General features: G+C 45.7%; 1 protein-coding gene across 3 annotated transcripts in view; it reads right to left on the reverse strand.

Annotated features, from left to right (window-relative positions):
- Positions 1-21,883, reverse strand: part of sh2d3ca (SH2 domain containing 3Ca) — an 83,706-nt gene extending 61,823 nt beyond the window's left edge. Inside the window, exons 1-2 of one of the 3 annotated variants that reach the window (XM_069183174.1) lie at positions 21,711-21,883; positions 8,550-9,342 (exon numbers count right to left, since the gene is read on the reverse strand). In XM_069183174.1, coding sequence (XP_069039275.1) covers positions 8,550-9,342; positions 21,711-21,729 — 812 coding nt within the window. In that variant the 5' untranslated portion in view covers positions 21,730-21,883. Of the gene's footprint in view, positions 1-3,695; positions 4,201-8,549; positions 9,343-17,210; positions 17,311-21,710 lie in introns of those variants that run through there. The other 2 variants (XM_069183175.1, XM_069183177.1) reach the window with 2 other exon arrangements.
- Between the last annotated feature and the right edge of the window lie 2,833 nt (positions 21,884-24,716).

A 24,716-nucleotide genomic window follows, 5' to 3' on the forward strand; every position in this document is an offset into this window, starting at 1 on the left:
TCAGGGCAGACTACACCCTGGACAGAACGCCAGTCCGTCACAGGGCAAACAAACACACACTTACACAAGGGCCACGTTTCCCAGGAGCCATTTAACCTACTAATATGTAGCACCCAGAGGAAACCCCCACAAAGAGGGAGAGAACATGTAAACTCCACACGGATAGCACCCCAAGTCTGGAATTAAACCCAGGGCCCCAGCACTGCAAGGCAGCAATACTAACCTGAGCGCCAACGTGCCACCTATTATAGGACGTCTGCCCACCAAAATCCATCAGACCTTAACCTTTGTTTTTGCTCATTTTTCACTGGAACCATGACCAATCCCTCTCACGGCTCCGAGACAGTACCTCAGCTGCTGCTCCGATCAAGCCCGGCATTTTATTTCTGGTTTTGTACTCTGCCCCTCTGCCGGAGAGGGAAATGCGTGTCATCGGACAGGATCTCAGAACCTGGGCAGAGGCAGTCAGACAGACGTTTGACCTCAAGTCAGGCCTCAGGGGGTTAAGGGTCAGAATTACTTCCAGAAACACTGTCAACAGCTTAAGAGGGGGAGTCAGAGGGGCTGCAGGGGTCTCGGACAAAGATCTGATGCTATTCGTTCCCATCTTTCTGACCCTTAGAATGACATTTCTGAAAAGGCAATAAAAACCATCATGTCCCATCTGGCCTTCCATGCTGAATAGGAACTCGGAGCAGATTGTGTACATACTCCGTACGTTTTCCCTTTCACACCAAGTATGCCCAGCTTGCTTACGGATGTCTCCAGGAATTCAATCCCCAAGATTTGCCATTCCTTGTCAGCATTCCGAGACTGTTTGTTTTTCGAGCCACCAAGGGCACCCGTGACCAGAAAGCGCCCCCCTTCAACATTGTACCGCTGATCCCCAAACACCGAAATGTATATTTACAAACCGTGGATTTGGATTTCAAAAGTCTACCCCTTTTCTCTCGTCGGGGGAAAGTATTCTTGGAATTCTTTCCATTTTAGAAACCACAGGTCTAATTCAAAGGACTGCCCGGTCGCAGATCCCTACACAGCCTGAAGGAATGTCTGTGTGAATTTCAACACCGTGATAAGGACAAAGGTATGAAACAGTCTCAGGGCATAGTTTGATAGAATCGGGTAGCTGGCCTCTCTTTAATAACGTGAAGAATGTGGGATAAATCAAAAAAACATTCCCAAGACTTAATCTGCCCAAAAAAAAAATCTGTCGTTATTCCATTCTTTCCCAAGAAAATTCTTACAAAGCTGGAAAATGGAAAAACTCAAAAAGGCAATCTAATAGGTATAATTTTCTGGATGAGCAGCAGCGAGCCGATTTTGGCTTCTCTTCTGCATTTGGTTTCAGGCTATGTACGTCTGGTCAGTCTCTGGGTACTCTGGGGCTGTTTTCTCTGCATTCTGAAGTAACGGGAACACATTCTCTCTCACACACACACAGTGAGGTTATCAGCTCACATAGCAGCCCAACATATGGAATCTATTATTATGAGGGTGACGAAATTCTTTGCTCTTATCCCTGAAACACTGTCCCACAGGGAAATTATCTGCAAAAGCAGAAAGGCCAAATGAGCCAGGTCTGGTGCTTTCTGTTTTACTTTCCTTTCAATATCACCCCACAATGAGGGTAATCACCAGAATAGTGTTCAGCAGGAACCGTTAACCCAGCGTATAATTCTCACACCATGTAAAACAGATGTGAGAGAAGCAAGGACTGAGTCTTGAATGTTTACCATGGCAAATTTCTCTGAGCACTTCATAATTTCTCCCTTTGTACAGATTTACTCTACTCTTGCTGTGGCCTCCTAAGGTGATATAACAACTTAATTTGTTTGTGTTTGTGTGTTTGTTTGTGTGTGTGTGAGAGAGAGAGAATTTGTTGAGTCTGTCTAGTTTGTACCTGAGGAATCTCATCACGACAGGTTTGGGGAAAAAGAAGTCCATATCACAAATTCCCTGCAGAATGTTAGGCTTTTAACCATAATAAGTCAATTGAGAACCAATCTGCATTTAGAAGCATATACAGCTTTTACAAGAGCAATCAGATCGAAGTGCCTTCCTCAGGGGTATCACAGCAACATCTGGGATTCGAACCCACGGCCAACTGGAATCAGGAGGCCTAACCACTAGTCTAGGATGCTGGTCTGTAAATGGGCAGACACAGGAAGGTTTACAGACCACATGAGGATTGAGAGCATTCAGATCTAACTCCTGTAACTATCTAACATTGGCAGAAGTTAATGATCAATGTACGCAGAGAGCCATATTTAAAATGCAATGTTATGTGGTGGGAATAAAAAATTAATTCAGTATTGTTTTTTTTTTCCATAGGAGGCTTCTAGGGCTCTGAAACTAGGGTGTGACGGTGTGGTCACATTTGGTCCTGTGCAGCAGCTGTCACATGGGTCGGAGGACTTCAGTGTCCAGTGAGTTTAAAATGAAGTTTTAAAACCACGGCTGAACCACAAGAAACCCCCCTGCTTCGCTCCGCTAGGCTGCCCGGCGTTATTATAATTTAGGGATGGTTCTCCTGTTTTCTACTGATACTCGGGGTACATTCAAGTGTAATTTCATCATATTGTGTGGTACAAAGGATCCGAAGAAAGCAATTCTACAATTGGTACATAAGACTAGCTCGTAAATGCTATGTGTAAGATCACAGCAGCGCATAAGTTAGTCCAAGTACTGTACGAACACACTGACGTATGGATCAGTGTATTCCGTGTTAATCAATCGACAGAGATGATCGCACGTAAATCTCCGATCCCCGAGCCTTTAAAACGAAAAACTGAATTCAAGCCTCTCCTGGGGTTTTCGACATGAAACTGTTCTGTTCTACATCACCGCGACATCGCAGTCTGTAACCGCAGGAGACAGTTCATGGTTTAGAGAGTCGAAAAGTATGGACCGTCTCGGCGGCTTCAATTCGTACAGTTCCAAAGCTATGGTCTGAATTTGTCACAATGTTACGCGCTCTCTCTGCAGCATATTTGATTAACCACTATCACAGTCTTGCGAAGATGTTGATATCAATCTTAAATATAAGAGTTTAGCGATGTCCAGTGGTTACTTTCCCAGCTGAAGCGACCTCTTATGAAACTGAATTTCTGTTACAATATTTTGACTTGGAACGCCAGATTTTCCTTCTACAACCGGACCAAAACTGAGCCCCCTAGAATATTAACAACATAAAAAACTAAGCATTTCAATTAGACCAATATACAGTATGATGTCCCATTGAGAGAGACTTCAATCCCATTAGAACCGCAAAATTAGTTGAATAAGAACTTCACGTTGACGGGCACAGTCCGGTTTTTGCGCTTAAATCATAAATTCAATTGCAGATGATGCAAAACGTCTACTTTTTTTGCAGCAACCCAACCCACACCGACTCTTTTCGATGGCTTCCTAACGGTGATGGAGGATAAACACCAAGAACGCGAAATCGGCGAGATGACAAGCAGAAAAAGCGGAGATCTCTCTCCGGGCCGGGTACAGCCCGAGAAAGGCTTCTCTCTTCTCCGGATCGCTCATTTCATTATAACTGCAACGACGGGATAGAAACTCCCAGCTCTGGAATGTGAGCATCCCCAACCCCACACACACAAAGAACCGCGGTTTAACACTTGTTGACTGTTTTCCAAAGTTTTTCATCCCCCCCTGTTTTGGAAAACCCGAGCGTACACCCTCACCTCACACCCATGGCACAGAACCTCGGCTTCTGCTTCTCCCTTGCCGTCCGGCTCTTCGGGCTTTTTTTTCCCCTTGAATCCCGCCGTCTCAAGATCCAGACGCAAAAGTTGCGATTCCCCTCCCCAGCCGCTGCCCTGCGACTCGATGAGCAGCACGACCAGGACGATGCAGACAGACCCCGCCGCTGCGATCTGACAGCCGGTTCTCTCCCCGCAGATGGACCAGGGGGGAGCGGGACAAAGTGCGCTCGGGCACTTAAAGGGTCTTAAAGGCACGATACTTGACGTGCACTTGGGCACTCTGCTCAGAGGGAGAACAATGCCAGAGAGAGCGTGGAAAAAAAAAAGCTCGCACCAGTTACCTCTCAACACCTCGGAATGCGTTACCCGGCAAATTTGAAGTCGCAGTATTTTTCTTTTTTTGCCTCACACCGTTTAATAGGCTTGAGAAATCCGTCCGCTTGGGAGGGCGGCGAGTGATCCCGCCTCACCCAAGAATCAGTCTTGGTCTGGAGATACAATGCATTTGCCTGTCAGTTCGCCCTATCCTCCCACCCCCCCGTCCCCGGACAAAACATTACACGAAGACCGCGAAACCGATAAACTGTTATTCAGATAAATAGATCAGGAATCCCGTATCCAGCCCCCGGCAGGAGCTCAAAAGGAAATTTGCAAGATGACATAAGAATTTTAGAAAGGAGAAATGACGTTGAAGCAATATTACGTCTTCACTATGTGCTCTTTAGCTATAAATGCTTATTTACATTTCAGTGTTTTATAGTTAACAGAATACCCGCACAGTTAAGTGTGGCTGTGTTCATCGGTGCATAATTTCATTTGCTGTGAGCCTCATAATAGTTAATAACTAGTCCCATTGAGCATACAAGTGCTGGACTTCTGACACTAAGGTTTAATTCCATTAAGGGCTGGATGTTTGTGTCGAGACTAGGAATGGAAATTCTTATCCTACATAACAGGCTGAAGTACAATTTTGAACAGCCCAGAATGGGACATTTATTTAAATGCTTAAACCAATTAGTAATGGAAAAAAAAATTGTAGTGTATTTTATTTGGTCTGAGGGCTTATGACTGTATAGTTCCGCAACTGTGTTTATGCTTGGACCATGACCTTTTGCATTACTTTAACGCTGAACTCCTTAAGCCCTCCTAAACCTTCAGATTTGATTAAATCCATCTTGTGTGAAGTCACTACTCACACAAACTGTTGTGCAAGAACAGGGCCTCTACGTACAGCAGAACTGGGGAAAAAAGTCGGATTTAAGGAACATTTTAGCCAGTAATCAGGAATACGAGCTGGGTTAGACCACGGTGAGACGGGATCATTTTACCTGACTGATGATGTGTTGTTGCAACAGTAATGAGAAAGACCCTAGGCTCTTGTTTTTGATGTCTGTGTGTGGCTGAGGGCACCACTGTACCTTCTAGGGATTATGACTATGCCTTTAAGTCAGAAGCCTCCTTAAAAGTCTGTTTTGAACAATTACAGAAGCGAAAATACACTCTCCACATCCAAACCTTCAGTTATGGCTCTTTGAACAAAAAGATTCCAGTTTTTCTCCATTTTTTTCCCCCCAGGTGGCCTGCTAAGTCAAAAAAATGGAATGTAGCACTTACATGAAATTACCGATCTGTGGATCAAAATGGAACTTTTCCATTCACGTTCTTTCCCAAATTTGAAATGAATTGCTGAGAGGGGGGGTGGGGTTCTCCGAGAGTTCTTGCAATGAGCGCTCACTGCTTGTTTAAGTGTCTAAAGACAATAGAATCTCCCATCCTCTTCGTCATTCCTGAAAGTGAGCTCCCCACCCAAAGACACAATTACCACAAACCGTTTGTCAGCGGATCTGGGACATCCCAGACGATGGTTCCCCTGGAATCACTCACTATAAATACGGCATGCTGCCCAGAGGAAACATCACCTTTCGAAAGAGGAAACACATGCTTTTCTGCCCCCGGCTCTAGACCGGGGGCTTTCCTTAGTTTTCGTTTTTTGTTGTTTTATTTTGTCAAATGAAAGATATACGCCTTGTGATCGCAAGGGTGAGGAAAAAAACAGAACCAAAGCCTTCTGGCATTCCAGGAAGTTCACAGACTGAGCTTCACATTTTGCGTACCTGAAACCTGAAATAAATAATATAATATAATATAAATCTAAAATAAATCTGTAAACCTCACCTTCTAGTGAAATGCTCCCCTGCAGGAAAGAGAATTAAAATTCCAGTTAACATGCCAGATTGGACAAACTGCTCACAGTTCTTACAAGAACTATAACATATACTATGATGGTTCTCCTGGTAACTCAGGCCTGAGAAACGAAATGCCACAGACAGCCCAGAATCGTGACCGCTGGGCTATGTCATTGAACCCGCAGCTCCACACTGCTGCCAATCGGAGAGACGGCCCAACTTGTTAACACTGTGCTCCAGCACTTTAGCTACAGGGAGACGAAAACAAAAAGCAGCCGAGCTACACAAGCTCACCTTTTTCCACACCGCAGCTGGTATTCTATGAATCATCACTGTTCACAGCTCCTTTACCCCAGTGATCAATTTCAAAAGTGGAAACACATGAGAGCATGGGAAAATTTGCTAACTTGGGGGAGGGGACTCAGCCCATCTAGGTGTCTAAACCGGGCTACAGTCTATCTTGAAACTAGCCAGGGGATCAGCATCAACAACACCACGATGTGGTGGGGGAGCTTGTTCCAGACTCCCACAACCTTTCGTGTAAAACAGTCCCTCCTATGCTGTGTTTTAAATACATTTAAATACAAAGAAGAAATTCAAACAAGTGGACCTCTATAAAGTTCTCAGAAAGCCAATCTGCTGAGCTAGAGCAAATTGTCAATGGCCTAAAATGGGGTGGGGCAGGACAAACTGGATGAGCCCTTTCTGAAGAAAGCACTTTTCCCTTCCTGGGTGCAGTGCAGAGCTGTTTATGACGTGGCACAATCCTGCTTTCACCTAGAAACCCAAGTAATTAAAGCTCTGCGTTACAGGATTAATGCTATCGGCTGTGCCAACGAGGATAAGCAATGCAGAACAGGAGACTTGCTTGAGAAAGCTCTTATGTAAAACGGCAAAAACAAAAACATCCAAACAAACACCCAGTCCTGGGTTTTTCGGCTGCCAGGGAACTGAGAAGTCTTTCATAACAGGCGACGTTCCTCACATCTCAACTAGAGTGCACTTGCAGCTGTTACAGGGCAGTAGGCTCATGTGCGAGAGAATTTGAAAGAGGTTTATATTTCTGCGTCCTTTGCCCAATTTTCAGTTTCTTTCCCTTGACATGCCTTATAGCACACCTTCCCAAACATCCGGAAGGGCTAAACATCCCTCACACAGGTTTGTGAAAACAGTTCCCATAAGAGATGACTGCAAAGAAAACCAGGTACGAGGATGTATTTGAAATGTATTGCAGTGTGTCTGAAATATAGCCAAGAGCTTCAATCATCCTTCACAGTTCTCTGAAGGGGACTGAGAGTACTGTACAACACAGTTGTTTTCCCACAAATGCATCTCCCTGTCAGCTTTGAGCCTTTGTCTTTGAGCCCGGTATAGTCAGCTAACAGGCCAGACAGCACCACTTAGAAGCAACACATATAATGAGTCACATATGGGTAAGAAAAACCAGAAAATACCAAGGGTTTATTCCAAAAATACCCCTCAAATATAAATAACATGATTCTGTCGTTGTTTGTGGTACTGTATTCTTCCTGTGTAACTGTTGTTTAACCTGTGAAGTCGCTGGGTTTCTTATCTCCTCCTGTTCTGTGCGCAAATAAGTTATCACAGCCATTACCTGTGTGGTACAGTGCGACAAATCTACAAGTCAAGCTATATGACTTGCGTCACCCAAAGTTAGAATTGCAGATGGAATGAAGAAAAGTAATCTTTGTTGTTGTTCCTGTATTTCTTTACTATTTTTAATACCTCAATATTTCAATATAATTTCTCTGTTTTAAAGGAATATTAGAGAATCCAGCACACTGCCTTACTTACAACCTAAAAAAATAAGGTGTATTACAATCTCTGCTTTCCAATGATTAAAAAATGCTTTTTTGGCTTGTAGCATTGAGAAGCAGTCTTGTTTCCTCCTATATATAATCAACGAATCCTCTGACTGGTGACGTATCCACGCAAAATTATAATAATTCGGTCACAATTAATAAATTAGTTCTCTTACCAGTCACTGAACTAGAATTTCAACTGGAACATGGCGAGCATGGGCTCCTGTTGCAAAGAACTGGTTTGCAAAAGGCTTGTGAAGTAGTTCTTGGACATTTACCAAAACGTGTGGGTCGTTTTATCCTCAGTAACATCCCTGGAGGTTAACCCTGCTCAGTGTTGAAACTTATACTGTATATGCCTTTCACCGAAGACGAAAAATGTATTCACAAAAGCGCCTTGGGGCAACCTTGTGGCGAAAGGCGCTATATAAAAATACATTGAATTGAATTGAAAATGCTGCAATAAACTCCGTCAAACCTGTGTTTGTGAGGTGCATGCGATTGCCATTCATCTGTTGTAGAACCAGTGAAACCAGGAAAACAGAGAGAACTGAGCATTGGAAAAACTTCAGAACAAAAGCAGAGCTGTTTTTTCTAGCGATTTCTTTTACTCGAGAAAGGGCCCTAACCACGGCTGCCAGTCAAAGGTAGGTTTGCCAGCTTCTGGTTTGAAATACGGCAGCATTCTTCTCGATCCATCTGTGAGGCCCCTCGGTAGCGAGAAATTTCAAGTAATGAGCTGTGGTTGGTTGCTGAAAGTCATTTTAACCTCCCCCCAAAAAAAGCATTATATTTTTAAGCCATCTGAAAGTGCAAAGACTCACCTGTCCTCTGTAAAACGGAAAATGTCTCCATCCTCTTCCATAACTGTGCCCCCTGCCTCTCCCAGTGCACTGTGGGTCTCCCGCTCCCGCCTCTCGTCAGGTTGGACCCTTTCAGAAGGGCGAGGATCCCAATTCCCCGGCGCACAGCTGGAGTCAGATTCCACGGCGGATTCTTCCCTCTTGACCTGACAGGAGAGCTCCGGAGTGCCGGCCGGATTCAGGGAAACAAGGGAGCTTGGGGAAGGGCGAGTTTGGTCAGGTCTGGGCTGGGCCTGGCACTGATTTCTCTGTGGTAAGGCTGGAGCTGCCCGGGGTCCCAGATTCTGGGGCGACTCAGAAGAGTCCACGTTTGGGGGCCCGGCGGGGGACGTTTGGGCTAAGTGTGCTGCTGCAGGTTCCTTGCTCTGGGCAGAAGGAGCCTTCTCAGCTTCGCCATTAGCTCCAGGCTTGGGCACGCTGCCACTGGACAGGGCGGATAGCAGAGGGGATTCGGGAGCAAAATCGTCAGGCTGCCTCTGGCTAGGGCGCCTGCTGAGGTCTCCCTTGCCTTTCGTCTTCTTGGAGGCTTTGCTCGACTTGTCCTTACCCTTGGTGGAGAGGCGTGGCATGGTGCCCATGTGACTGTACATGTCACTGGACCGGGCATAGGAGGGACTGCGGGGACAGGCATCCAGGTCATCAGTGCTCTTGTCATAACTGTAGCTTTTACGCTGCTTCAGGGCCGGCTTGTTCTCTGCGTTGTTGGGCGATCGACGGAAGGAGAGGTTGGAGAGACTCCCAAACCACTTAATGCCTGGAAGGAACGCAAAACAAAAAGACCTGCTGTGAGACTCCTAGGCCGATTTCTAAGTAAAACATTTCTTGCTTTATTCCCACCTAAATCATTTATTTTAACCCACCCAATGTGGAACTGACAAAGGCTCTCGGCCACCTCTGATGTACTTCACCAGCGGCTCTGTCACCCTGCAGCTCACAATGGCCGCCCCCCCCCCACTGGAGCTCAGCAGTGTGGGCCTGGCCACTACCTGGATGGGAGACCTCCTGGGAAAAACTAAGGTTGTTGCTGGAAGACGTGTGAGTGGGGCCAGCAGGGGGGCGCTCACCCTGCTGTCTGTGTGGGTCCTAATCCCCCAATATAGTGACGGGGACACTATACTGTAAACAGGCGCCGTCCTTCGGATGAGATGTAAAACCGAGGTCCTGACTCTCTGTGGCCATTAAAAATCCCAGGGCGTTTCTCGAAAAGAGTAGGGGTGTTACCCTGGCTAATTTTGCCCCTGGCCTACCATTCATGGCCTCCTAATGATACCCATCTACGAATTGGTTTCATCACTCTGCTCTGCTCCCCACTGGTGTGTGGGGAGCATACTGGTGCACTCTGGCTGCTGTCACATCTTCCAGGTGGGGGATTCACACTGGTGGTGGTGGAGGGGATCCCCATTACCTGTAAAGCACTTTGAGTGGAATGTCCAGAAATGCACTACATAAGTGTAAGTATATCATATATTACTCATTCAAGAGAGAATGAGGCATGCACACAGGATCCCCTGACACACCCAAATGCCTAGCCAGATGCCATTTGACACACTGCAAACTAGCCTTTCAGCCCATGACAGGAGACAGGACAGAAAAAGCAGCTAATTTCTCACGAATGCCAGTCCTGTAGTTCCCTGTGAAGTTGCGGAAATCGCTGTTTGCCAGAGCTCTGGGAGAACCCTGGGTGACTTATCTCAATCCGACCCTGGTGGCACTCATGTATGCTGCTGTTTGGTGCATTCTGATCACACTGAAGTCCGTGATCATGATCAGGTCTTCACCTGCCCACTGAGCAAATGTCTTTCCTGGTCGATCCACTCAGGAACCCCAGTAAGACTCCATTTTAAGCAAATGGGTACACGTTTCACCGTAAACCAAGAGTTTCAAGATCTGCTGCTCCGAGAATCTACTCTGAAAGTAAAACCTGCTATCAGATTTGTTGGAATGGAGAGGGATCTGAGGAGTCTGCTTCGCATAAACATTTTTGGAAAGCTGATCCACACAGTTTTGGAATCCTTACAGAGATGGGATACAAGTTTTGTTTGTTCTGAGAGCAGTCGCCTCTGAGGTGCAGAAGCAAGCTTAGAGGTTAGCTGTGTTTAAAAGATACAGGGCAGGTTGTAGTGACGCGAGTCATTTTATGTCTCCCACGCTACAATCTGGTAAAAGTCGAGGGGTGGAGACTGCAGGAAGATATGTGAATCGGTGACCGGGGTACAAAATAAACCTCTCCCCGAGGAAACAGAAAGAAACCCCCCAAAACGACCCGCTGTTGTTCTGAAGAAGGCGGGATGGAAAAGCACCGTGTGCTTGCTCACGACTCACTTCGTCTCCACGGCTGCCGTCACAAAGCAAAAGGGTGGCAGCAACGCAAAAAAAAAAATATCTCCCGTTTGATTTGTTAAACTTTCCTGGTATCGTGCCATTTCAAACACTCGTAGCATCGTTTTAAAGTGTGTCTGTGCCGGAGGAATGTGTGAGTGTGTATTGGGTGATGATAGCTTTGGGTCTGAGGTTACCCACAAGGGTGAGGCAGAGGCCAAAGTCTTTGTGGCGAAAAAGAATTCACATGTTAAGGTTTTTTTTTGTGTGGAAGGAAAGAGAGGAGAGCAGGGGGTCTGGACTGGGTCTTTTCCACAGGGGCAGATGGAAATTTTTATTCAAGGACCGAGTCATTAGGCAGAGTAGCTCTGGATGCAGCGTTTTGAATTTAACTGTTGGATGATACACCCCGAGACCTTGGTTGAAAACATGATTGCAGAGACTTCTTATGCTTTTGTGGACATCTGCGAAACACTGCGCGTTTTCACGTTGCCTTTTCATTTTTCAAGTTTTATCTATTTTGGGGGTGACGTTCCGATGAATGTTTTTAGTTGTCAATTTTGCGGTGCATCGGCGTTTCTGACAAATAGCCCCCCAAGAAAAACAAATTCAATGACGCTTCAATGTTGACATTTTGCATCAGACCCGGGAAAAGACAAAACAAAATCCTGGAGTTTACTTTTCTAATTAAAAAAACAACCCCCCCCTCTTCTTTCGACCCCACACGCATGAGAAGCGCAATGAAACAGGTCCGGAAAAATAACGAAACATGCAACAGACTCCGAAGGAGTAAACAATGAAGCCGCAAGACACCGGCGTTTAAAGACGGCGTAGTCCACAATTCCTGTCTGCGTCGGGACGGTAAATGAAAATGAAATGAGAAGGAGCAGCACGTCGAGTTTGGCGATGAGGACCAGCAGAGCTGGGGCGCTGTGGAATGTAAACAGCGTGGCCGGCGCAGGGACATGTGGTGATGATTAGGCAGTACTTATTGCTGCCGTTTTTATGGATCGACTGTGCGCCTCTAAAAATACCAGGCGCCCCCGCATTATGGCAAGTCCCCCCCCCCCCAGAGAAAGTGATGTGATCCTGAAACAATGCTCACACAGGCACTGAGGGCGCTGCTTGTTCTCAATCCCTTGTGCTTGTCCTGGTACACCGGTGCAGTATTACACCGTGGCTAAAGCAGAGTGCTACAGTAAGTCACGGTAAAAGCACAGCACGGCCTGGTGACGTACAGTGAAGTACGACGGTGGAAAGCTCTTGCACAGTGAAGTAAATGCATAGTAAAAGCACGGTAACAATGACGGCCAATTGACATACGTGCCCTGTATGTTTAGCATTACAGACGTTCATAAGGCTGGGGTCATTCCATGGACTGGATCTCGAAGGGATGTCCTTGCAGGCATTGGAGCTCACTAGGATGGGGCTGGCAGTCATGTTCCACTTCCTACAGCTTGGGCCAACCAGTCTGGAGGTTTTCGGACGACTGCGTTTACAACGGGACGTGCAACTTTGTATTGCTGTCCTTCGACGTAGAGAGGGCTTTTATCTTGAGCAAACCTTGATGAGGTCCTTCACACCTCATCACCTCGGGAAAAGAATATATGTCTGTCACTCTGTGGGATTAACCTTTCCGTCACACAACCCTTACCCCACAAAGCCACGCGACACAGCGGCAATGTTGCTGGTTGTGTTATTGTGTCGAAAAATGTGGCTGTAGGGTGCCCTCCATCTGAAATGGCAAGATTGAGGGGTTATTGTGCCAGCGTGTCGTATAACAAGAATGTAGCGTGACAATCTGTTGGCATTCTTGGAAAAACACAGCTTTGCTGCCAGTAAAATATATAAGAAAACCAACACGTTTTCTTTTTTCCACGACAGCTCTATTACAAGCGTTTACAGAATGAACTGCGGGCTGTTTCCTCTGTGGGGGACAAGGATACACGAGGAGCATAGTGGTGAAGTAAAGAAAGTCATGTTCGCTGTGCTCCCCCGCGCCAAAAAAGGCTAAAAATAACACTGAGCGTTCGGGGTGGGGGGGGAGATGGGGGCTGGAGGGAAGCTCTATCATTCCATAATACTCTGCCGTTTGTTTCTTTTTTAACAACAAAAAAAAAAAAGCAGGGAAGTTTGGGGAACAAGCTGGAATTACTTAACGAAAAGCCCGAAGCTGCACAGGGAACAGCGAGGTCAACAGTTCAGATGCTGAGACTGGCTCGAGAGGCTCGGCTGGAATTCAACAGCAGCTCGCCTGAGAAGCCCCCTCCAGTGGGAAGCTACTCCAGCCTGCTTTGGCAGCCAACGGTCGAGAGAAAGGTTAACTCCACGCTGAAAAGGCGGATGAAGCAACCCAACGTTTTGGCCATTGCAAGCCAAAGCTGAGACGTTGCGTTTCTTCTTTCAAATATGATAATAATGATAATATAAACACTTATATAGCACTTTTCTGGACACTCCACTCAAAGAGTTTTACAGGTAATGTGCAGCCCCACCTGGATGATGTGATGGCAACCAGAGTGCACCAGTACACTCCCCCCACACCAGCTCTCATTGGGTGGGAGAGCAGAGTGATGAAGCCAGTTCAGAGATGGGGATTATTAGGAGGCCATGATTGGTAAAGGCCAATGGGAAAACGCCCTGGGATTTTTAATGACCACAGAGAGTCAGGACCTTGGTTTTATGTCTCATCCGAAGGACGGCGCCTGTTTACGGTATAGTGTCCCCGTCACTACAATGGGGCATTAGGACCCACATGGACTGCAGGGTGAGCGCCCCCTGCTGGCCCCACTAACACCTCTTCCAGCAGCAACCTTACTTTTTCCCAGGAGGTCTCCCATCCAGGTACTGACCCAGCTCACACCTGCTGAGCTTCAGTGGGGCTGCCAGTTGTGAGTTGCAGGGTGATATGGCTGCTGGCAAATCTCAGCGTGAAGTTAAGGTTTACTTGCTCTTCTGCAGAGGAAACTCCAAACATACAGCACAGAAGGCACCAGGAGCTGGGGACACTGGCATTATAAACTCCCCAAGCTCCTAAGTGGCTCATACAATACAGAGACTGCTGGCTTGTTTTCTCCAAGTGGCAGCTGGAAAGGTTTAGTTGGAAGGGAGATGCTTAGCTCACTGTGTAGCAGAGCCTGGTGGCGTTGCCAGGCACTCAGTGTGCTGCAAACTCTGAGAGCCTAGTCCGCATCCTGAGTAACACAGGCCAGAGGTATGACAGAGAGGCAGATGGACGCCTGAACTCTGTCATCTTCTCTCCTCCTGAGCCAGTATAAAGTGGAGGAGGGGTGAGCCAAGCCAATGAGGGCTCGTCGATTCTGATTAGAAACAAAATGAGCTCTAACAGTAGAAGGATGTTGAATGCAGAACAATAAAATAAGAAGTGGGCTATTGACAGTTTGAGAAGCTTGGTGATTGGAGTGCTGGGACTCATTGTGGGAAGCAAATGGCTTCATAATCTATTAATCTGGCTGAGGTTTTTATGTAAAGCAACTTGTATTTAACCAGACAGGCGTTACGTTGTAAGTATTCAGGTGAAGTTCTTTGTTTAAAGGTACAACAGTAGTGTTTCACCTGGGATTTGACCTCACAACCTCCTGTGACCCTCAGGACCGAGCCGTTCACAGGTTAGACGCAGCACTGCTACAGACCACAGCGATTTGAACAGCTCGTGTGGCGACGTGAGCTGAGCTGTGTTTTGCATTACAGTCTTATTTGTTTCGAATTGAGCTTGGCACTGCAGTGTGACATGTAGCCAGGGCCAGTACGTTCCAGGGCAGGATTCTTTCATTATGAAACGGTCTGGATCTTCTGTGTTTTTGGAGAAGAGGGGGGAGGGGGGGGGTACATCTCAAAGTGGGTGATGAAAGACAAAACAACTGCACCAGAATGGCCTGGAACAAAATAAAAGACCTGAATGCACTTTCTGCATGCTGCATTTTGGAAAGAACATGCTCTCTTTGCAAGGGTCTGGTAGCCATGCGTAATTCGAGTTATCATAATAACCCTCTTATTTTAGAACCCGAGCTGAATCTTGGCCCATTTTGATTCTGATCAATGTGAATGTGCTTTCATGCTGCACGTTAATTTGCAGATGAACTTCTTGAAATATTATTGCTGATCCATTTAACTATTGCCCGTGCAACTTTTGCTCAATGCAACTGCAACACAATAACGTGCACAATATGCAAAGCAGACCAGCATCCAGGAATGGATAGCAACATGTTGCAGTGAGAGAACCAAACAAGAAAAAGAATAACAAAGTTACAGACATTGGGAGATTTAAAATACCATTTTGGCTTTCAGATACGATTGATATGGATCTTACTGCAGCGATGCACAAGGAAAGTGTCTGTGCTTTTTGTTCTGCGTCTGCAAGTCATTGAAGAAAGCCCCCATCTGGGCCACAGACAAAGCCTCTTGCGTTTTTTAAATTAGAAAAGGAGGTTACACTAGTATATAAGCGAAAATGCTTGCAACTTTGGCTTTAGAGAGATTTGCTAGTACCAAAATTATTCAGCAAGCAAAATAACCTAAAGGTGCTTAATGAGCCTGTTCTGACACAAATGTGTTCCAGATCTTTCTTCAGTAATGCATAACCCCTAGCACCTTTCTACTAATACTGTAATTAATCTGAAGTTTTTCATTTCACTCATTCTTTTCGTCTTCTTGTAATCCTTCAACATTCTTAGCATGATACTTCGCTGCAACTCTTCCTGGTAGCAGGTTTCTATTTTTCCCCACCTTCATTTTGACCATCTTTACCACCTCTATACCCACACTTTCTTTTGTGAAAGTTTCAGTTTTGGAAGGAGCAAGTGTCTGCACTACACCCGATGCGTAGTACAGCCAGGAGCCTGAAGCTGCACAAATGAAAACAGCGGTCTGGCCAAAACGGTGCTGGAAACAGCCGAGTTTAGAATTCTTTGTGGACTTGTGATCGAGCCTTAAACTAATAAACACTGCTGAAAAAAGAGAGGGTGGTGACACGATGATTTAGGAGATGATACATCGCCCAAGACTGCTCTGCGAGAGGAGTGCCGTGAGCACTTTTGTCACACTTTTGAACCGAAAGGCAGGGCTGTAAGTAAACAAGGTAGGGCAGTGCTGTATGAAGGTCACAGCCCGTGTGCGTTTTCAAATTCAAAACAAGCGATTTCCTGCTGGGGCGAAGGAGCCCCAGCGCAGCTGTGAGCGTGCTGCCTCAGTTCCTCAGTCGCGGCCCAGCTGTGGAAAACAGACATTTCCCTCCACCCTCTCTCCTGCTCCACTCTGAACTGGCACTTCCTATAGAACAGCCTTAGTCAGCCAATATATCAGCCTCCTGCAGGATCGCTGCACGAGTAGGATCTGGAGATTCAATACCACTTCCGAGAAGCTTGAGTTTCCTCACCCTGATCCACAGTGCCCCCTTATGTTCCGAAGCAGGGTGGAAGTTTATCTCTGCCCATTGCCTAGTCCATTCCAGACTTTTCTACCAGCCAGGACAAATAAAACAAAGAGATACCACGTACTGTAGCTCCAAATTTCCATTCCCTTTCAAACGTAGGGTTTCTTTCCCGTTTGGCAGGTCACCCAAATTTAAAATGACTTCTACAACATGTATGATAGCAAGCCCACACGGATTGAATGGTTTTACGGATATGTACACGAGTTAAATTCTAGTTCCGTTCAGTTATTACTGTAGGGCTGTGACAGGCTGCAGGGCAGTTCAGAGAAGGTTTGAAGAGAGTTTTAACCTGTTAGGAAAAGGCCTTTTTCAGAGACCAAACAGAAACACAGCAAGATGCATTTTCTTGTTATGCGCTGTATTCAGTCATTCCAGAAAGCTTTTTAATAATTTGAGTACAACCCCAATCAATCTCTTCTGTTACAATAGACGTCCTGTTTAGGAGAGAAAGACTTTTGCATATTTATTTAGAACCCACATAAAAACTGCCATACATAGTTCAATCATCCCTTTCATTCTCAATTCACTGTCCCTGACTTCCACGTGCTCTGAAATATTACATACTCTATCCGCAACCATTCCACACAACAGGTGTCTATCTCTCTGCCTCAGCACAAATCTAATCCAACATCACCCAATTGTTCTATCTTTTAAAAATTTGAGAGTCTATAGAGTATTTTCCCTTCTTTCAAATGTTTCGTTTTATGTCTCCAAATCCGGAGGCACAGAGCTGTTACACAATGCACTCCAGTAGCACAGCTGGGATTCAAACTGGCATGCTTGTAATCATTTACAAACCTTCCTGGACATACATGGGCGAACACAAAGACCAGACAGAAAATTGCACTTGCCTGTTTTGAAATGCTGCTCTGATTGCAGACATCTTCTTTACCTTTTGCAAATAGTTAACTTTACACACATACAGCTTTATCGCAGTCATACCCAACACCCTGGTCTTTTCTTAGTGTACTATTTTTTGGGGCGTTCTCACACTTTAAGAGCCCCCTTTATAACAGCTCAGTTCTGCAAAAACAAACCAAACCACACAGTTCGTGTGAAACCAGCTTTGGTATTTCCAGGCTAGATCACACGGCCACAGAAGGCGTTAATCTGGATTTGCATCTGGGGACTAAAAATGCACTAAGTTAACACTGTGGTTTATGCAAACGGCACACAGAGAGAGCTGACACAAACTTTCAAAGAGAACCCAGACCAGTGGGGCTGGTGTAGCTCAAAACATCTGGTTCCACATTTTTAGCATAAAAAAGCACCTCTGGCCACTCAAAATAACTTCATTTACATCTAGACATCGAGAAACAGTTTGCGTTTGACCTGACAAGAGATTTCCATTTTCACAGACCCAGTAGGAAAGACCAATACTAGGGTTTCTCATGCTCGCTGCACATTGCTGTGACAAACGGTGTCCTACCCTACACCTATACTGCCAGCGGCCATGTCACCCTGCAACTCACCACTGGCAACCCACTGAAGCTCAGCAGGTGTGAGCCTGGTCAGTACCTGGATGGGAGACCTCCTGGGAAAAACTATGGTTGCCGCTGGAAGAGGTGTTAAAATGGCCAGCAGGGGGCGCTCACCCTGCAGTCTACGTGGCTCCTGATGCCCTAGTATAGTGACGGGGACACTATACTGTAAAAAGGTGCTGCCCTTCGGATGGGACGTAAAACTGAGGTCCTGACTCTCTTTGGTCATTAAAAATCCCAGGGAGTTTCTTGAAAAGAGTAGAGGTGTTACCCCAGCATCCTGGCCAAATTTCCCATTGGCCTTTACCAATCATGGCCTCCTAATAATCCCCATCTCTAAACTGGCTTCACCACTCTGCTCTCCTCCCCACTGGGAGCTGGTGTGTGGGGAGCCGACTGGCGCACTATGGCTACCATCACATCAAACTGTATGAGTAAACCTGATGGAGTTATACGATAAGGGTTTCTCCATAGGAGTATGCTACAGACCACTAGGATCAGACCATTAGTAGCTATTTCTATGACAACATTGGGATTGGTAGTACCAAAGGGAAAGATGTGCTTAGTAAACTTAGTTCCAGAAGTCAGAAACCAGCTATTTTATAACACTGTGCACTAATATCGAAAAGAGGATAAATACAGTATATTTCTTGATCTTGTTGTTTGTAATGAACAGGACAGAAGGATCAAGTGATCAAAATATTGTCAGATTTAGAGTCCTTCTTGACCAACAACATTGAGCAGCAAAGACTTTCAGGACAACCGTTTCACCAACTGGAACTGAGGTTTTGAGACTATAGAATGGGCACAGCTATTTGAACAGAGGGGACATCACTGGGACGCATTTTAAATAATTATTCTTGCAGGAAGACGAGGCTGCACAGAACAGGAGAGCAAAATCAATTAAGGAGCATCAAAAGTGAAAAAAGGCTTGAAACTGTAACGGGAGCCGGTCCAGGCTCCCATGAAGCGTAGTTCTGGACCCTATGCAGACGATATAATCGGGAAAGTAAGTGGAGTAGGACAACAGGGAGGAGACGATGAGGATCAGGAGGGGTTGACAGACGGGGGGGGCATGACGATGGTGAACTGGTGCTCGGGGGGGGGCGTGGCCAAGGAAGAACTAGACCAAGGAGTCCAGAGGGGAAAGTCCAAAAGTCCAAAACCGGGTGATCCATCCAAGACGAGACAACTGGAACAGGATCTGGTACAGAGACAGTAAACAGTATGACGAGGCCAGGCGCTCTGAGCTCCGGACTCAAATGGTCAGGTCGCCGTGATGAAGCCTGTGCCATCAGGTCTCTCCTGAACCCAATGCTGAGCCCGGCATAGAGAGAGCGCCAGGCTTAAATAAGGAGGGGCAGGATCAGGGGCAGGTGCATGTAATCAGCAAAATAAGAAAGAGTGGGAGAGCCCTTAAGAGGAGAGATTACGACCGTGACAGAAACAGAAGAAACAGTTACAGCGAATGAACTGTAGTCTGGAACGCTGTGATCATGTGATCGATGTGCTGAATGATCAGTCCTCGTTTTCGAGTTTTCAGAGGTTCTCCTTTAGCAAATCCTGATGTTTTGTGTTGTGGAAAATGTTCATTCAAACTAGCGGGGGGAAAACCTGGGTGTTTATTTGATGTTTTTTTGTACCTATTTTCTTTAACAGAACGATTTGGAACGTCTTCAACCACACCATACGACTGAAAGATGTCCCAGATGAGACTCATCTACAAAATGATAGTAATAATTATTCAAATCCAGGAATGTTTTAACACCTACCAAAATAGCGCTTTGCTGCAGGCTCACTGTAACAGATCATTTTTGATTGTGAAATGAATTCTAACACCCTCAGTATGTTTTCCTCTTCTGGATTAAATGTTCAAATGGATTACCCTAATAAACTCTTTGCCAGTGTTTCACTGTACACTACCTCACTTTTTCCCCAAGCTCAAAATGCATCACAACAAGGTTTCACATTGTCTCACTGGTTTTTCCCATGTGTCAAAATGATTCCTCTGCGATAATGTGATTTCTTCACTATTGTATGCTACAATAGTGTATCTTTATTAAAAGTACAGTTAATAAGACGATCTAAGCATAGTGCTGTAGTTCTCAACCTTGGTCGTGATAGAGCCTGACATTTCTGTTTTTCATTACAAATTGGTTCCTAATCACTTAGGCCCAATTCGTGTGCTACAGGGCTGATAAACTTGCAAGTTTTCATTCCAGCTCTTAATGAGCTTAACCAGCTCGTTAGTAACTTAATTTTCCAGCTTTAGGTGCAGCTGCTTTTAAGAAACCCAGAAAATCCATAGACCCTTCAAAACCAGGAATGGATGCCCCAGGCTCAATAAGAGATGTCCCAACTCTGGTCCAGGAAGGACAGTGTGTCTGCAGGTCTTCTAGATCTCTAGGACATCTGAAGAGATGGAAGGATGTGATAAATATGCCCAATTAAGTCAATAAATTGTTGATTTAGGTCATTAAGAACTGAGGTGGTAGGATAACAGATAACGCAGACACACCATTGCCACCCTTACAAAATTCATTCAAACTTGCCTGTCAAGACATGTCTTTTAAAGAAAAGTGGAACGGGGATAAAGATTTGTCCTAAGCCTGCAACAGTTTATGAGTTTCAGACACCCCCTTCCTCAGGCATGTGGAATTAAAACTACCGGACTCCTGAGGAACAGAGAATGATGATCATGGGAGTGTCTGATACAGATTCATTCCAGTCTGCAAGTGGACATCAACAACTGGTCTCCAGTTGAAAGCCTGTCTAGACTGCAATAAGGGAGCAAGCACTTCACTTGGAGGTAGGGTGGAGGCTGTACCTGCTAAATTCTTGCTAGATGTAGGTTTAAAGGAACTCATCAAGCATGACGTTTGGTTAATGGGATCAAATAGAAATACAGGTGTCCCACAGGACCAGAGTGGAGAACTGCTGGCTCAGGAAACATGTACTGTATATAGTTTCTCTGTCAGGCTCCAGTTATTGCAGTAGATCTGGGGCAGTGCAGGGCAGGCTGAGGTTAATAACCAGAGCATTCAGACATGAAGGAAGACTGCTCTTCAGCAAAACCGAGGGACATGGAGACATGTGCCGAAAAGACATTCTGATTCCAGCAGAGCAATGTGGCCGAGCAATCACAAGGAATGGTCAGAGAGGGACATCCTCCCAGGACAAGAACCAAAAAAAACAAAGCCAAAAGAAAAAAAAAAGTGTACCCAGAAATCTAATGAACTGAGAAGCAATTTACACTACAGGGCAGCTTAGGGTGCAGAAGGACAGCTTTTTGTGTAGTGATCTGTACTGATTTAATTTAATTTGAAATCATACACATTCATCTCTGTGTTCACACATACATGTTCATACATATAAGGATAAGTACATATATTCTGACAGGTTAAAGGTTGAACTAAAAAATAAATGCTTTGGCATCATGGATCTTTGTGTTATTGTTCAATTGTATTTAATGTAGAGAACTTTAACAGTTACCACCCTCAAATAGATTTACAGTGCTATAATATAGCCCATTCTGAAAACACCCTATAATGTTTGCAGCATTATCACCCTGACATTCTCAGCATACTTTTTTGTCAGAGTGGAAAGTTCACACATAACGGATTGTTTGATCCCTGCTCATGGTAAGTTTTCACAAACGTGCCCAACAAACCGCTCAAAATAAATAAAAAAAAGGGTTTTTCATCACCGATGTGCTCCAACCTTGAAATTGTCATACCCGTTGTCTGCACCAGCCCTTTCTCAAACTGGACAACGGTTTCACTGCATCTTGGGCACCTACAACATCGGCCATGCTGCTGTCCTTTAGGACACCGAAAAAAATAGAATGGTTTATTAACAAACACGACTTACTTAGCTTTCGGAGGCTCATGTTGGTGCTGGCAAGATCTCGAGCTTCTTTTCTGGAGCTTAAATGATTTTCACTTTAGCATTTAACCCCTTTAGCAGACCACACTTGGTTTCCTCATTTCCGCGTTCATACATCTGAGCCGAGCTGCGTCCTGTGGTTACTGCTGCCGAGAACTGGTTTCAGGGCGACCGACGTTAAAGATAAAGACTTGCTGTAGGCTGGAACAGCCCCAGCTGACTTTTAAGCAGTGAAACCCTGATGCAGAAGCAGTGGAGTTCAGCATCAAGGAGCGTAAGTGAATGATCAAAACGTTACCAGCCCATAGTGTGGGCTTTTCCTGCACCACAGGTTTGTGGATTATAGCCTGGGTAAAAAAAATCGACCATGAAAACAAAACATAATAAATACTCTAGCCCCCAGAGTCCTTTTGGAGTAAAACGTTGGTATGACATTCATCCTAGTTTCCTCTTCTGGCCATATCTCATTGAAATCCCCTAAAATTCTCTTTCAGGCACAGGGAAAGAATCAGACACCTCACGGAAATGCGGAACTCTACATTTGATGTGGGGAGAATAACACAGCTGCTTCATACTTGACTTTCACCGAAATAATTTTCAACCCAAGAAGGCCAACAAACCCTAGACGCTTTATCCTGAACTGAAGTTTCGCTCGGGTAAAATATTACTGCTTTGGGTTTTTGGGAAAGGATGTGAGGAATGCTTTTATTGATGAAATAACCCAGTTGGGAACAGTTCTTGTAACGAAACGGGGAAAAATAGGTTTACGAGATTTTGCTGATGGACAACCGGTTCATGGACTTGGAATTGGGGACGCAGCTTCTGTTGGAATTCTGTTTTTTCTGTTTTAAGATGCGCTGAATCTGCCTTGGTGAAAGTGGAGCAGCTGCTTTGTGGAGTTACCATCCGAACCGTGCAGGGAACTGTAGGGCTGTAGAACTGTTCAGGGCTCTGGACTGTCACCTGGAAGACAGACAGTTCTGTAACTGAGCCACAATGGTCCATTGATCCAGAGCTTATCTTGGTTTCCACGGCATTAAGTGAGCAAAGAGTAGTCGTACCTGGATTGGGTTCCCAGCCCATCACAGAGAGTAGCCCCTGCAAGCACTGGTTCCCTCTTATAGGCAGCTGGTTGGACAAGGCCAACTGAGGTGAAGGACCTCATTCAAAGTACAACAGCAGAGTCTGCAGCAGGGATTCAAACCCACAGCTCACCAGTCATGGGTCCAGAGAAAACCCACTAAGACACGCCCCCCTTTCACCTGGAAAATGGTGGGTTCAAGTCCCTGCACGACAGCGGCGTCTGCTACAGCACATGTGCAAAAGTGCATGATTCCTGTTGCACCTGCCCATCCAGATTTAAAGACTGAGAGTAACTGGATGAAAGACCAATGTCCCATCTAGGGGAATCTCATGTGCTTTCAGTCTGTGTGGACCTACAGTACAGCCTGATGACCCTCTAAACGCGAGTAAAGAAGTTACTCTCAGCAAACTTTCAGCTAAAACTTCCCATTTCAAGTTGTATAACGTGGTAGCATTTCCCCACCAATCATTTGTTTATGACACCAGCAATAGTTTCGGTTCTTTCCAGATCTGCTTTCCAGCTGCGTGTGGTTGTGCCAGCCTTGCCCTTTTTAGCCACATTTAGAATATCTCGTCGCCACCCGAGCTTCCCTTCCTGCTGCCCACAGTATCGCCAAGAGGCGTGGGAGTGAAGACTGCAGGACTCGCCCCTTCTTCAGAGGCAGAGAGGAACAAGAAGCGCATGACGGCCTCTCAGCGTACTGAGCAGTGCGCTGGGCTCAGTGGTGCCTTTCCTTCTAAGGATGGTGAAATTGCATGACATTGGCACCTTCTGGTTTGCTTTACTGCAGTGTTTTCCAGCCCGGTGACACTGTGTGAGTCTGTTATGTGGTCGACCACACTCGCCCATCCCCAACCAGACTCCCCCCACCATCTCTGCAGTGCCAGCACGCCGCCTCACTTTTTCGCTCACTCCTCACTGTTGGACTCAATTTGGAACCAAGTCTGGGATCCTCGTTCTTTCTCGTTGCTCCCCTCTTGGGGAGGACCAAATGAACATCTTCCCATCTTCGGGTCATCAGAGGTCATCTTCTCACAACTTGATCAGACTTGATCTTTCTGCTCACCCACTCCGTGCAACGGGTGCAGGTGTTTTCAATTACATTCCAGACTACCTCCATGGTCCCCTTTTCTCTCTCTTTCTTACTTCACTTCAACATGCGCATTCCCTAGCTCATTGGGCCAGAGTTCATCTTGTTTATCTCAGGCTCCAGCTCTGGTCCTGGAGGCAGTGCCGGATTTCCCATGAGGCACTGTAGACACGTGCCTAGGGGCCTACGGATTTTCTAGGGCCCACGAAGGAGGGAAACACTAGTGACTAACGAAAAACGAGGTGAAACAACGTGCTTGCGATCGACTCTGGGTGATCCAAATCAATAAACACACGCTATCCAGCGGCTGTTCTAGAAACTAGAAGGATCGAAGTGATGGGGGCACGACTTGCTCCATCAGTCACGCGGTTTAGCTTTAGAGTAGTTTAAAGTGCATCATGTCAATCGATGTCATTCAATTGGCGTTTACCCCTCTTTTTCCACTTTTCGGAGTGAAAGTGCCAAAGGCCTACAAACGCCAAAATCTAGGCCTGCCTGGAGAACCCCAGTCCAGTTAGTCTCAGAGTCCCCTTATCTAAAGACTAGCAACACCTGATGAATCAAGGAAGTGATCTCTTTAATCAAGAGAACTCTGGTCCTTGAGAGCTGAAGCATAGTTCGATTTTAGTTCTGAATGTTCTCCAAGTTACTCTTATTACTCAAAGCATTGATCACAATTAAATAATTCTGTGAAAATAGGCGATTTAATAGTGACCTACAATAGCTGCTGGATCAGGCCTCTATAGGATTAGGGCTGGAGATTCCCGTTATAGCATTAAGCAGACTGAGATCATGTGACCCTGCCGAAACAATGCTG

The sequence above is a fragment of the Lepisosteus oculatus genome, chromosome 24 (genome assembly GCF_040954835.1).
Source record: "Lepisosteus oculatus isolate fLepOcu1 chromosome 24, fLepOcu1.hap2, whole genome shotgun sequence".
Lineage (NCBI taxonomy): Eukaryota > Metazoa > Chordata > Actinopteri > Semionotiformes > Lepisosteidae > Lepisosteus > Lepisosteus oculatus.